General features: G+C 36.0%; 1 protein-coding gene and 1 pseudogene across 4 annotated transcripts; both read left to right on the top strand.

The window, feature by feature from the left end:
- Positions 1-773: 773 nt before the first annotated feature.
- LOC129293147 (pentatricopeptide repeat-containing protein PNM1, mitochondrial-like) lies at positions 774-3,093 on the top strand (annotated as a pseudogene).
- A 1,542-nt stretch (positions 3,094-4,635) lies between these two features.
- Positions 4,636-11,979, top strand: LOC129293369 (uncharacterized). 4 transcript variants are annotated; one of them, XM_054931292.1, is made up of 17 exons: positions 4,636-4,689; positions 4,771-4,995; positions 5,176-5,294; positions 5,400-5,490; positions 5,584-5,710; positions 5,798-5,978; positions 6,511-6,655; positions 6,728-6,818; positions 7,320-7,378; positions 7,472-7,549; positions 7,930-8,013; positions 8,862-9,040; positions 9,690-9,818; positions 10,002-10,074; positions 10,548-10,633; positions 11,292-11,376; positions 11,611-11,979. In XM_054931292.1, the coding sequence occupies exons 2-17, from the start codon at positions 4,912-4,914 to the stop codon at positions 11,668-11,670; spliced, it is 1,671 nt and encodes a 556-aa protein (XP_054787267.1). In that variant the 5' UTR covers positions 4,636-4,689; positions 4,771-4,911; the 3' UTR covers positions 11,671-11,979. The 4 variants fall into 4 exon arrangements, with proteins under 4 accessions (XP_054787267.1, XP_054787266.1, XP_054787268.1 ...); XM_054931291.1 differs by having other exon boundaries at positions 5,792-5,978; XM_054931293.1 differs by having other exon boundaries at positions 5,792-5,978; positions 11,563-11,979.
- Positions 11,980-12,052: the final 73 nt, after the last annotated feature.

Below are 12,052 nucleotides of genomic sequence, written 5' to 3'. Positions count from 1 at the left end.
AAATTCGTTCAAATCAGCCAAGGACAGAGATTTTACTGAAGTTAATGATTTTCTTTTGATGAGGTAATAGAACACCCTCACCCCATTTTTCAAGTTCATCATCTCTGACCTGATAATTGATTCATCGTTTAGGAAAGAGATATGTTTCGGCTGGTGCATTTCTGCTTCTGCAATTTGAAGAACGAGGCACAGTGAGGTCTATGAAGCTAACTCTACCCATAAACACAAAACCTTTCTTTCATAGTCACTGAGCAAATATCTCAAGCTTTTTTTACTTTTCTCTGGTTAACTTGTCACTGAGCAAAACCTTTCTACTTATTACATTTTAGATGTTTTGTGAAAGTCCTAACCATGCGTGTTATAATTGTATTCATTTGCCTACGTGCTGAATCAATGCAAATTTTTGACTCTGTTTGGCTTTACTTTATGAGAAATTTTCTTTTAAAGCCAGTTGGATATTTGCTCTGAGTATGGAGAGCTTCAAGCCCCATAGAAAAGAATAGGATAAAAAAGAATGGCAGTGATTTTGAGGATGAAAAATAGCACGTGGAACACTACATGGTGTGCCCTATAGTATCCAGAGGCTTGATAAAGAACAATTTGCATTGCTTTTGTTTGACAAAGATGTTTAGGTGAAGAGTTCTCCTGTTTTTTGCAAAATGCTACAGTTTTTGATTTGATTTTTTTTTTGAAAGATGTTAACTCACATGGGTCTTAAGTATCGTTTTCCCCCATTTTGAACTTTTCTGTGCCGCAATGAGGTTGCTTATATAATGGAAAGTTACATTGTAACTGATAATCGTAAGAACATTGAATTCCCTCCTTTTTTAATGGTTTTTGACAAGTAGTTATATATTTTTATAATGTATTGCTAGTTATACTTGTGTTACATTGATGGTTGTACTCGTAGTGGCTGGTTATATTTGTCAAATATTGCTAGCTAATAGTTATATATCATTTTTGCTTGATATACTTGCAGCGGCTGGTTATATTAGTCAAATATTGCTAGTTAATATTTATGCATTCATTTTAACTTATTGTACTTGTAGTAGCTGGTTAATGAGTTGTTTCATTTGTAGGAGTCCTCCTTGACAATGCCACCATTTCAGTCTCTACAGCTTCGAAGGATCTTTCTTCGATCCTTCTTTTCTCAATCCTCATCCTTCACTTCATTTTATTGCTTCAACCTCATCTTCCACTTCTAGCAGAACCCACTTCCAACCCCTCCTCCCTCCTCAGGCATTTTCAGTCTGTGACTGTTTTCACTGCACCTCCACTCTTTCTCTCCAGATCTTTCTCCTCAGAGCCCTCCAAATCATCAATTCATGGCCTCCCAGAAGATGTAGATCCTATTGCACAATCCCTCTCCAATGAGCTTCTCAAGGACTCAGATTCCGACCCTCTGTCTGTAACACAACGCCTTCAGCTTGGCTTCTCTCACATCACACCGACTGCCACACTTGTTCTTCAAACCTCAATTCTCCACTGAAGCCGGCCGTACAGTATTAGGTTTTAACCAATGGCTAATTCAAACCCTAACTTCACCCACAATGATGAGACACTGTCTTATTTTGTTGGCTACTTTGGCCGTCGCAAAGACTTTAAGGCCACCCATGAGGTTCTTGTCAGTGGGTGTGCCTTTGCCGGGCCTAAAACCTTAGAGGCTGCGATTGATCGGCTTGTGCGTGCGGGGCGTCCCACCCAGGCAGTTTCATTTTTTGAGAGAATGGAGACAGATTACGGGTTGCCACGTAATCATGATTCATTGAGGTTAATCGTGGAAAAGCTTTGTGACAAGGGATATGCAAGTCATGCAGAGAAAATGGTGAAGAATCTGGCAAATGAGTTCTTTCCTGATGGACGCATCTGTGATCTGCTAATTAAGGGTTGGTGTGTTGATGAGAAACTGGACGAAGCTCGAAGACTAGCTGGGGAAATGTATCGTGGAGGGTTTGAACTTGGGACATCTGCGTATAATGCCATTCTTGATTGTGTATGCAAGCTTTGCAGAAAAAAGGATCCATTTTGCCTTGATTCTGAAGCTGAGAAGGTACTGGTCGATATGGATTATAACGGGGTTCCAAGAAATGTAGAAACTTTTAATGTGTTGATAACTAATTTATGCAAGATTAGGAGAACTGAAGATGCAATGAAGTTGTTTTACAGAATCGGGGAATGGGGTTGCTATCCTGATGCGACCACGTTTCTTATTCTGACAAAGAGTTTGTATCAGGCTGCAAGATTAGAAGAGGGGGATGAAATGATTGACAGGATGAAATCTGCTGGGTTTAGTGAAGCTCTTGATAAGAAGGCTTACTACCATTTCCTGGAGATTTTGTGTGGCATCGAGAGAATTGATCATGCATTGCATGTATTCGTGAAGATGAAAGCTGACGGATGTGAACCTGGGATCAAAACTTATGACTTACTGATGGGGAAATTATGTGCTCATAATCGTGTTGACAAAGCTAATGTACTCTTCAATGAAGCACAACGCAGGGGGTTGCCTGTGACACCGAAAGAATATAAGATAGAGGCAAGGTATATGAAAAAGCCAAAGCCGGTGAAGAGTGAGAAGAAAAAAGCGAGAGACTCTGCCTGAGAAAATGGCAAGGAAGAGAAGACGTCTCAAGCAGATTCGACTGAGTTTTGTGAAGAAACCGAAAAAAATGATGGGTCGAGTATATTGATCTCTTTGTTATGGTTCACTGACATTGTTTTGTTGATTTAATCACAAACATTTTGGAATTTGAGGATGGAACAGAGTTATCTCTATTTCTAGGAATCATTGCTGTTTGGGAACTTGGAAGAAGAAGCATTCTAGTGATCTTCGCAAAGTGCCTGACACAAACATGCTTTGATTCATTTCATTTCAGCAAAGAAAAAGGAAACATGTTTGTATGAGCAGTGATAAATTCGCACTTGAGGAAATTATTGGAATACCAATTACAGGTAGATTTATTTACATGATGCAGTAAGAAAATGAGAAGTTTCACACTAAGTAGTGTTGGCTGAAGAGGCAATTTTTTTCCCTCATAAACCTATTATCTTAATATTTTGATTAAAATAAAGTATGAAGCCTGCATGCATGCATTTTCTTGTGGTTCTACTCTTAACCCTACAAAGTTAAAGTTTGATTAAATATAACAGCCCCACTTTAGATGGGCATTTTCCCTATGATTATTAACACACACACACACACACACAAACACACACACACACACACACACACAACTATATTACTATATTTTGATCTCCATTTTACCCTACTTCTTTAAGACCTTTACCATATAAACCAGCAATATGACAACAGAAAATTTCTTACAGCTTGCAATTCCCTCTTTTGATGGTCAACATGAGAATTAAAACATGTTGATGAAGAATTTTTTGGAAGTCCTGGGAATATGGTTAGTTGTCTTACAGGTTGGCGTAATAATGCCAAAGGCACAATAAAATGAGGAAAAAAAAAAAGGAAATGGCACAAATATTTAGCATGCTTTGGTCCTCAAGATAGACAGACACATCTATTATGGCCTTTTGAATGAAAATAATAAAAAAAAAAATTCCAAACCATTCCTCATGACAATTCAAAACTGTACTCAAATTGTTATTACGAGGAAGGACCATCTCCATTAGCGGCCTGTTTGTTGAGCAAATTTATTTATTTTTTAAAATGATGGAATCTAGGCAAGGTTGCAACAAATCATTTCAAATGCTGTCAAAAGTTGAAGTTGGTAACTCTGAAGTCCTAGTCACGAGAAAAGGACAAGTGACAAATCAAAACCACATGATGTCAAATGTTTTGTTCATCCCATATTTGAGGACCAGTTCAATTATTGAGAATTAGTGAGCTACCTTACGACCAAAATGATCCAAGTTTCTCTTCATTAATTTGACATGTTTGCCGACAAAGTTTATACATATGGCTTGATGGAGGAATTTTCTATGCAGCCATCTTAAATTTTAGTGGTCTAGTAAATAAACACCATTGAAATTTATTTTAAAATTGGGAAACTTGAACAAGAAGATAGATATATTAAAACGAAGCAACTTAGCACTGTGTTTCACTATATTTATTAATTGTACTGTGTTAATATTTCAAATTAGATGATACTCTTGTATATATTATTTTATTCTTGCATATTATGACCAGTATTATGAGCCTATCTAACTTGAGCTAAAGAGACTTAATGAGGTCTAGGCTAACAAGAACTGAGCATTTATGAAATTCTTTCAGATAACAAGCTTTTCCACTAAATATTTATTGTCATTATATTCCAAGGACTTGAATTTGAAACATTTGACTAAGAGGATACAGCTCTTACACTAGTTAAATCAGGCGTTCAGGTTACACCATTTAAAGACTAAAGTTTGAGGCTAATTAATACTATTATATGAAGGACTAAGAAATCTTTCCCAAACAAAAAGGCGAAAACAAATTAGTGTTTCTTTTTAAATTGACATTTTGCCAGGCCCAATTCAAGGCTCTCTAGTTCGAGTGCTGTTTAAGAGGCCCATCAGAGAAAATTTTTTTTTCCTTTGGGCCAAAAGTCCGATCAAGATTAAGTGATTTTTGAATTTTTCAGAATAAATGCAAGTAACCAGGAACACCAGGATCAATTGGTTGAGCGGATTGATTAAGCTAAATAAGAGGCTATCTGTTCAAGACTTCCAATCTGAGTACCTCAGGTCGTGTGTTGAGTTTGTTTTGTCAGATTTTTTTTTTTTTTTTAATTTTAGAGTGCTTAAATATAATTAATGCTGTTATAGAATCATGAAATGTCATTTTCCAAAAGAAAATGAGGAGCAAAAGAAAGGGTGGTTGCGTCGATAGGATGCTATAACTAAAAGAAGTAAGAACGCTGGAAACGATGGCTCGATTCTACCGGTAATTTGATTTCGCTGATAAATATGAATAAGAAAGCTTTGGCTATTCTCATGCGCGCCAGAATGAGACCTAACAATTCCAGCAACCCTTCTCTTTCTCCTCTCGCTGTAAGTTGCTTCTCCGAATTCCGATAATTACTCTGATTAGAGCCCAATTCTTTCACTTCATTCTGATTCAAAGCATATTAGAATCTTTATCAAATCGATTTGGCTCATGATTTCGGTTTTTCAGCCAAATGTTATTATTTTTGAATTCCGTTTTCCTTGTATTTGATTGGTGCGCGACAGAAAGAGATGAACCAAGTGCAGCAGAATTCCCTGGAAAACCAATCCACTGGGCATGCTATTCAACGTGACTCAGAAGCAGGAAGTAAAATGCGTATTAATGACGCTGGCAATTGTGAGAGGTTCATAGTTTGAAACACTTGGAATTTTCGTAAGAGGTTAGAGATCATTTTCAATGCTACGCTTTTGAAGCTGATTTCTTTTTTGTTACTTTCATTTGCTTTCAGAGAATTTGAACTTGTTCGTACGTCAATGCATTCTGCGATTTCTATGAGCAAAACAGAAGATCTAGATACTGCACTTGATAATTTCTCAGAGGTAGCGTTTCATTTATATAAATCAGTGAAAATTTGTAATTTTATTCGCTTGTTATATTGCTTGTTTGACTCTGATGAGCTGATGACAATGTAGGGTTATTCTAAGCTTTCCATTGAAAACCGCCGGAAGTTGCTGCTTGTGCTTGGCCGAGAATATGATCTGAACAGAGTACATGTTCGTGAACTGATAAAACAGTATCTTGGGCTTCAACTTCCTTGTGGTGAGATTTTGGTGGAATTTAACAAACTATTTGCATTACAATTTATGAATGTTTACAAAAATCTGATTGGGAATATTCTAGTTGCAGTGGATGAAGCTCAAGGGAACTGCTCTGAAGAGGGCTTGTTTTCTTCATTCTATCGCATTGAGCGGAATTTGAGACATGCACTTAGGCCACTTTATGAAGTTCTCTTTGACCGTCTCAACACTCACCCTGGAGGGTTGAGATTTTTGTCCATTCTTCGTGCTGATATCTTATCCATTCTCACGTAAGGTTATGATCCATGTGCTGCATTTTACTTCAAACATTTTATTTGGCAGGGTTGGCAAGAATTAAATGGGAAAAATAGGACATAGTGCATTTCTGTTGGATATAGTTGATCTTGAGACACTTCTCGTTTGAAACAGTTTTTTTGGGTGATTGTACATGGGCATACAGGCCTCTCCAAGCATTACATGAGAATAGATGATAAGTTTTATAGAGCCACACTCTTATTGGAAGTTTTGCATGTATGTTTGATTCAAATATCTAGTAATGAAAGTAGCAAAAGATATAGAAATCTTGAGTTACTTATTACTTCCTTTAACTTTCGGTAGGTTCAATTTCAGAGAATTTATCTTGATTGTCCTACGAATCTTTTCACTGGGATTTTTATGCGAGGTCCTTAAAATAAATGTTGAGGTGTATTAAATTGAGTGCATGCAGATTCATGGGGAGAAAACAAGAAAAACACGAGACAAAATTTTAGCTTTTCTTTACTGGAAGTTAGAATATAATACTTCACATATTCAATGATACAGAGAGGAAAATATTTCATCTCTGAGGGCATTGGATTCTTATTTAAAGGAAAAACTGAGTACGTGGCTTAGTCCTGCTACCTTAGAGCTTCATCAAATTACATGGGATGATCCAGCTTCTCTGTTGGAGAAAATTGTTGCTTATGAGGTACTTCTCTGTTTGGGTTTCTTTGTAACTCTTGCCTGTCTTCTTATGCATAATCTTCAACATCATTTGTAGGCTGTGCACCCTATTAGCAACCTTTTGGATCTTAAGAGAAGGCTGGGAGTTGGCCGTCGTTGTTTTGGATATTTACATCCAGCAATTCCTGGTCAGTGATTCTCTTAACTTTTGGCCAGCTGAAGATAGCTCACTTCTTCTTGGCAATACTACCCGATCCATTTAATGTTCTTTGGCATCTCTGCAATTTGTGCTAGTCATACCGTTACGCAGTTGAAATTTCATTAATGTAATGACATAGCTCCTTTTTAAAATGGATTTACTACACACATGGCCATAATTTTTTTTTTTTTAAAGCCAATGAACTAATATTCACTCAGGAACTGGGTGACAGAATTAAAGGTAAATTAGTCACTGGTCAAAAAGTAATTACTATACAGCCAAAAGTTTCTGATGGTCAGCATGTTTACTTGTTCTTTTATTTGTTTCTCATGTGAAATAACATGGAAATTGAATTTAGTGTCACCATTCTTGCATATAAATACCAACTGACTAAGGGTTTGAGTGGTCGTCATATTACAATTATATGCATGAACTTTATATGCGTTACATTATTTGACGTGTTTAAGTATGCTGTTTTTCCCCTCCTCAGGTGAACCCTTAATTTTCATTGAAGTTGCGCTTCTTAAGAATGTAGCTCAGACTATACAGGTTAATTTTCTTTGGACTTCACATAACCTTGGTCAGTATATTTTTTTTTCCTTCTTTCTATGTTATGTAATTTTTTTTTTTTTGGCTTCTCAGGAAGTTTTGTGGGATAGTCCTCCTATACCTGAAAATGAGGCAACATGTGCATTATTCTACTCCATTTCATCAACTCAGGTATGGCATATGCTACAAGAAACACAAAGAATGATTAATTATAGTAGAAACTAGACTGTACATTGTGGCAAAGGTTGGTTAGATCATCCTGAGTGAAATGTGAGGTGTGCCTTGTTTTCTTGGGGTTTCATCTCACTGATATGTATTTCTGTTCTGATTTAATTTTCCCTTTATTCATGTTTTCTGATTTCTTTAAGTTATTCTTGTTTCAAATACCTGTTTGCTTTCTTGTTTTGGAAAATAAAATCTGTTTACTTTTCTACGTATCCCATCAGTGACCTTTTCCTCTCCTAAGGAAATGATAAATAGTGGAGGTAGTTTTCCAGAAATTGAAAATTTTCTTGCACTTACCTGGATGGACTAGTTCTGAAATTTTGCAGCCTGGCTTATCAGGGATCAACTTAGGAAAGTTTCTCATCAAACGTGTTATAACACTGGTGAAACGGGAAATGCCACATATCTCTGTAAGTATTTTAACAAATTCATGGAGCTCTATGAATTTGAAGGATATGATCAAATGAAGTTTCTTGCTTCAAAGACTTTGTGAAGGCATCATCATCATCATCATCATCATCATCATATCTTAGTTTCAATTTATAGTTCATTCATTTTCTTGGTTTTGACTTAATAATAGTATCGTATATGACACTGTCTGTCGATCACCTTTCTGTCTTCTATTTTTACCTTTCTTTGTTGGGGGAAATTATTGCCTTTAATTTCTTGTATATTCTTCTTGGAGAGTAAAGGCATTTCCTTGAATATCTCTAACATAAAGTTCACATCTAGGAGTAAAGTCCCTTTCATTTTAAATTAGAAAATTCTATTTGGGGCTTCAGCTAGCTGAAGCAATCCATTATGTTATATAATGAGATTGGAATAGTTGATTCGCTGAAAATGGCTAAAACCTGAAGAAATTATTGAACAAATTGGTCACCGGGCTCCGATGGAAAAATCTGCCAAGTTTAAGATGCATATGACTTTTTGGTTGCGCCTTTTAATTTCTTGCTTCTTGTATTTCTTTTCTTCTATCAAAACTGAAACTGATATGCCAATATTTTTCAGTGACTAGTTGTACTTGGAGGAGTACCATAAAAATGACATGCCAATATTTTTCAGTGACTCCAAAATTAATATATTGCTTTCGTCATCATGGAAGAGTAATGTCTAAAGTTGATATGCTTCAAGTCGAAAAATTGTTAGAACATGCGACATTCCTTGACAAATGACATGTCTCTTAGATTGTTGTGATATGTTATGTACTAAATCATTGTGCATCTTGCTTTATCAATCAATTTTCAATTCTTGCTTGCAGACATTTGCAACTCTGAGTCCCATCCCAGGATTCATGCAGTGGCTTCTATCCAAGTTGGCATCACAATCAATACTTGCTGAATCAGACTCATCACAATCACTGGCTGAGGGATCCAGTTCCACATTCTGGGAGAATATACTTAAACCAGAAGAAGAAAGGGCACTTATGAGTATATCAAAGTAACATATGTACTATTCTATAATTATATTCATTCGAAAAATTATGTTTTGGTCCATATTTGCTTCGAGAGTAGTCTGTATTCAGTCTGTCTGTCATTATTGGGACGCAACTAGTGCATGGCCAGCCATGCTATGCACAAAACAAATTCAACTTTTAGCAGTGAGAGGGAGACAAAACCCAGTGAAGCATGGCTTATATGGAAACAGTGAAATGGACTTACTCTTATAATATACATAGATGGGCTGCCCTTTATTTAAAGTGGAAATGGAAAGTCAAATGAATATGGTGACTACATTGAAAGGAGGCCCAAATCTGCAACGGATCTTCAGAAAAATATTGAAGATCTTCCAATCTTAGAAGTTGCTTTCAGCTCTCAGTCTGTCTCTAATTGCATGTTATGTTTGCACTAGCAAAGCGTTGATATTCATATTAGTCTAATTCTGATTCAATCACAACTCATTAGGGTTTGTCCTCTGGTGATACTTGGTTTTGAACTTTTGTTGTTGAAGTGTTACGTTTCTAGCTTTGAGGCATTCAAAATCCTTCCTTGGGTGCTTTAGCTATTATCATTGAATTAATGATAATTTGTGTCAGGGACATCCATTATACTTGGTTTTAACGTGTGCTTAACATCTATATGAGTTGCAGAGATATCGCCAATGGAAAAAATGGAATGGAAGTGATGTTCAACTTGCTGACTTCTACAGACCACAAGTGGACCAAATCAACAGAAATGCTGTCCGTATTACAACCCCTTCTGATGCGATTATGTGCCAGGTATTACAAACAGTTTATAGGGATTGTACTCGAGTATTCTGTTCTCATCATTTATTTATTTATTTAATTTTTCTAGAGAATAAAAGAAGAGTGTTGGACCATATGCAAAAAACAAAAAGAAGAGTGTTGGATAACTTGAACTGAGTTCATCAAATGGTAAATAATATTTTTCTCATATTGTAGATACCTTCTTCAAGAGAAGAAAAGAGGAAGAGCGTTAGATTCAGTAGCAAATTTTCACTTGCAAAATGGAGCGGTATGTCATGCAGCCTTATTCAACAGTCAATCAACTTCTCAGTTCTCGGCAATTCTTTGTGAAATCAGTAGTTTCCTTTTAGTACGAGATTTACTGTTATGTGTTTTAACGTCTTTCATGGTCTTTTCACTGTGAACTGGTATGAGATAATTTTTTCACTGACATTTTTCCTAAAAGGAAATCAATGTTCTTGGAAAAAAGTTACATGTAGTTTCTAGTCTTAAGTAGCGTTTGTCAAGGACGTTTCAGTTTAAAAAGTTTATGCTGTTTGTGAAGGATTATCAATAATGTTAGTATAATTTATTAACACATTTTCTCATACAAAAATACTTTGGATTACTCAATGATAGAAATGTTGATACGATGTGAAGAACCTTCTTAGCTTAAAAGCATAAGTTATTAAGGATGCCCATGAATAACTTATGTTAGTTTCTATCCGAATGAATAACTTTTTTATTCTGAATTTGTAATAGATGATTGAGAGAATAAACTGGATGGCTGATCGGTCAGAAAAAGGCCTATCTCAAAGTGGAAGCATCATGGTGAACTATGTCTATAGGTAATCTTTACCCCAGTCACCATTTTATTAAAAATGCCAGCTTATTATGTGTCTTGTTGACTAACTTATCTAAAATCATGTAACTTACTTGATAATAAAACTTCCTCTTACACCGCTTGCCTTAGTTCTGCTGATAATAGAAGTGCCTTAGTTCTACTGATAATAGAAGTTGGTGAAGTTTGGGGAGAAATATTACCAATGGAGCAACCTGGTGTAGTTTTATGAAGTTTGTGGTGTTTGACGTGAATGCACAACCATATGAACGCATTTTAATGATATGAATGGTCTTCTGGCAAAAAAAAAAAAAAGTTATCATATTACTTTATGTGTAAACTTCAGTCCATTTTGTTGGTAGTATATCCCGAAGATATTATTCCTTATTTGGCTGGCGGGGAATAAAGGGGAGGGGTGGGGTAATTTTTAATGACTTCGATTTGAAAAAAAAGGGGGGGGGATAAATGGGATTATAAAATTTTAATAAAGACATTATGTAAATTAATTGAGCAACAAAAATTAAAATATTTTAACTCCACTTCTCCATTTTTTTAAAACCCAATTAATTTGAATCTCCCCTTCCTTTCATATTCCTCCAACCAACCACATTTAATTTCATGGGTGATTTGTTCACAAGTTCACTGTGATTTGACATTAATTTCAGGCTGGAGCATATTGATGAATTCGCACATTCATATCTCAGCACTGGTGATATTCACGCTTCAAGTGATCTCCGTTGTATTGTCGAGGTAATAACTTCATTTTGATTGTCGATTCATTTTCATGCGAGTTCCGTTGTTTATATAAACATGTGTGCAAATGTGTGGAGACAAAGCTCATAGACGGCAGACCCCCTTTCTCCTATTAAGCTTGACCTTTTCTTTCTTTCTTCCTCTATTTTTGGGTCCCTTAAATCCATTTGGTGTTATTTGCAGCCATGAAAATCTTGGAGTGACAAGAAATTTTGATGTCTGCTTGAACAGAGTATGACGGGGACGTTTTATTTCAAGGATGGTTTCATTGCATACAGGTCTAGATTATGAAGAAGCTTTTTTACTAGTAAAATTTGGTCACATCTGTGACCTGTCCAGAGAATAATTGCAGCTCATTACCATCCAAACCAAGATTTTGGTAATATGATGGAAAACTACATACTGATCCATGGGTTTTTATTCACAATACTGAAGAACTACTCTTATAATGAAAGGCACGTGGGAGAATTGGCCACGGCTCACAGTTCCTACCTGGTTGTGTCTGTCAAGGCTTTGTATAGCATAGCACCTCAAGTGTAATATTGGACTTGGAATAAGAAGGTTGTCTATCAAATAATGTTAACGTGACATATTCCCATATTAGCATTTTTTATAACCAAGTTGGCTATTGAGATTCCATAAGAATCACGAAGTTGGTTAACCTTGTCCGATA

Source organism: Prosopis cineraria, unplaced genomic scaffold (assembly GCF_029017545.1).
Source record: "Prosopis cineraria cultivar Desert tree isolate PC_DT_omini unplaced genomic scaffold, ASM2901754v1 PC14, whole genome shotgun sequence".
Lineage (NCBI taxonomy): Eukaryota > Viridiplantae > Streptophyta > Magnoliopsida > Fabales > Fabaceae > Prosopis > Prosopis cineraria.
Note: the sequence above shows the minus strand (reverse complement) of the source record. Positions and strands in the feature narration are given on the sequence as shown.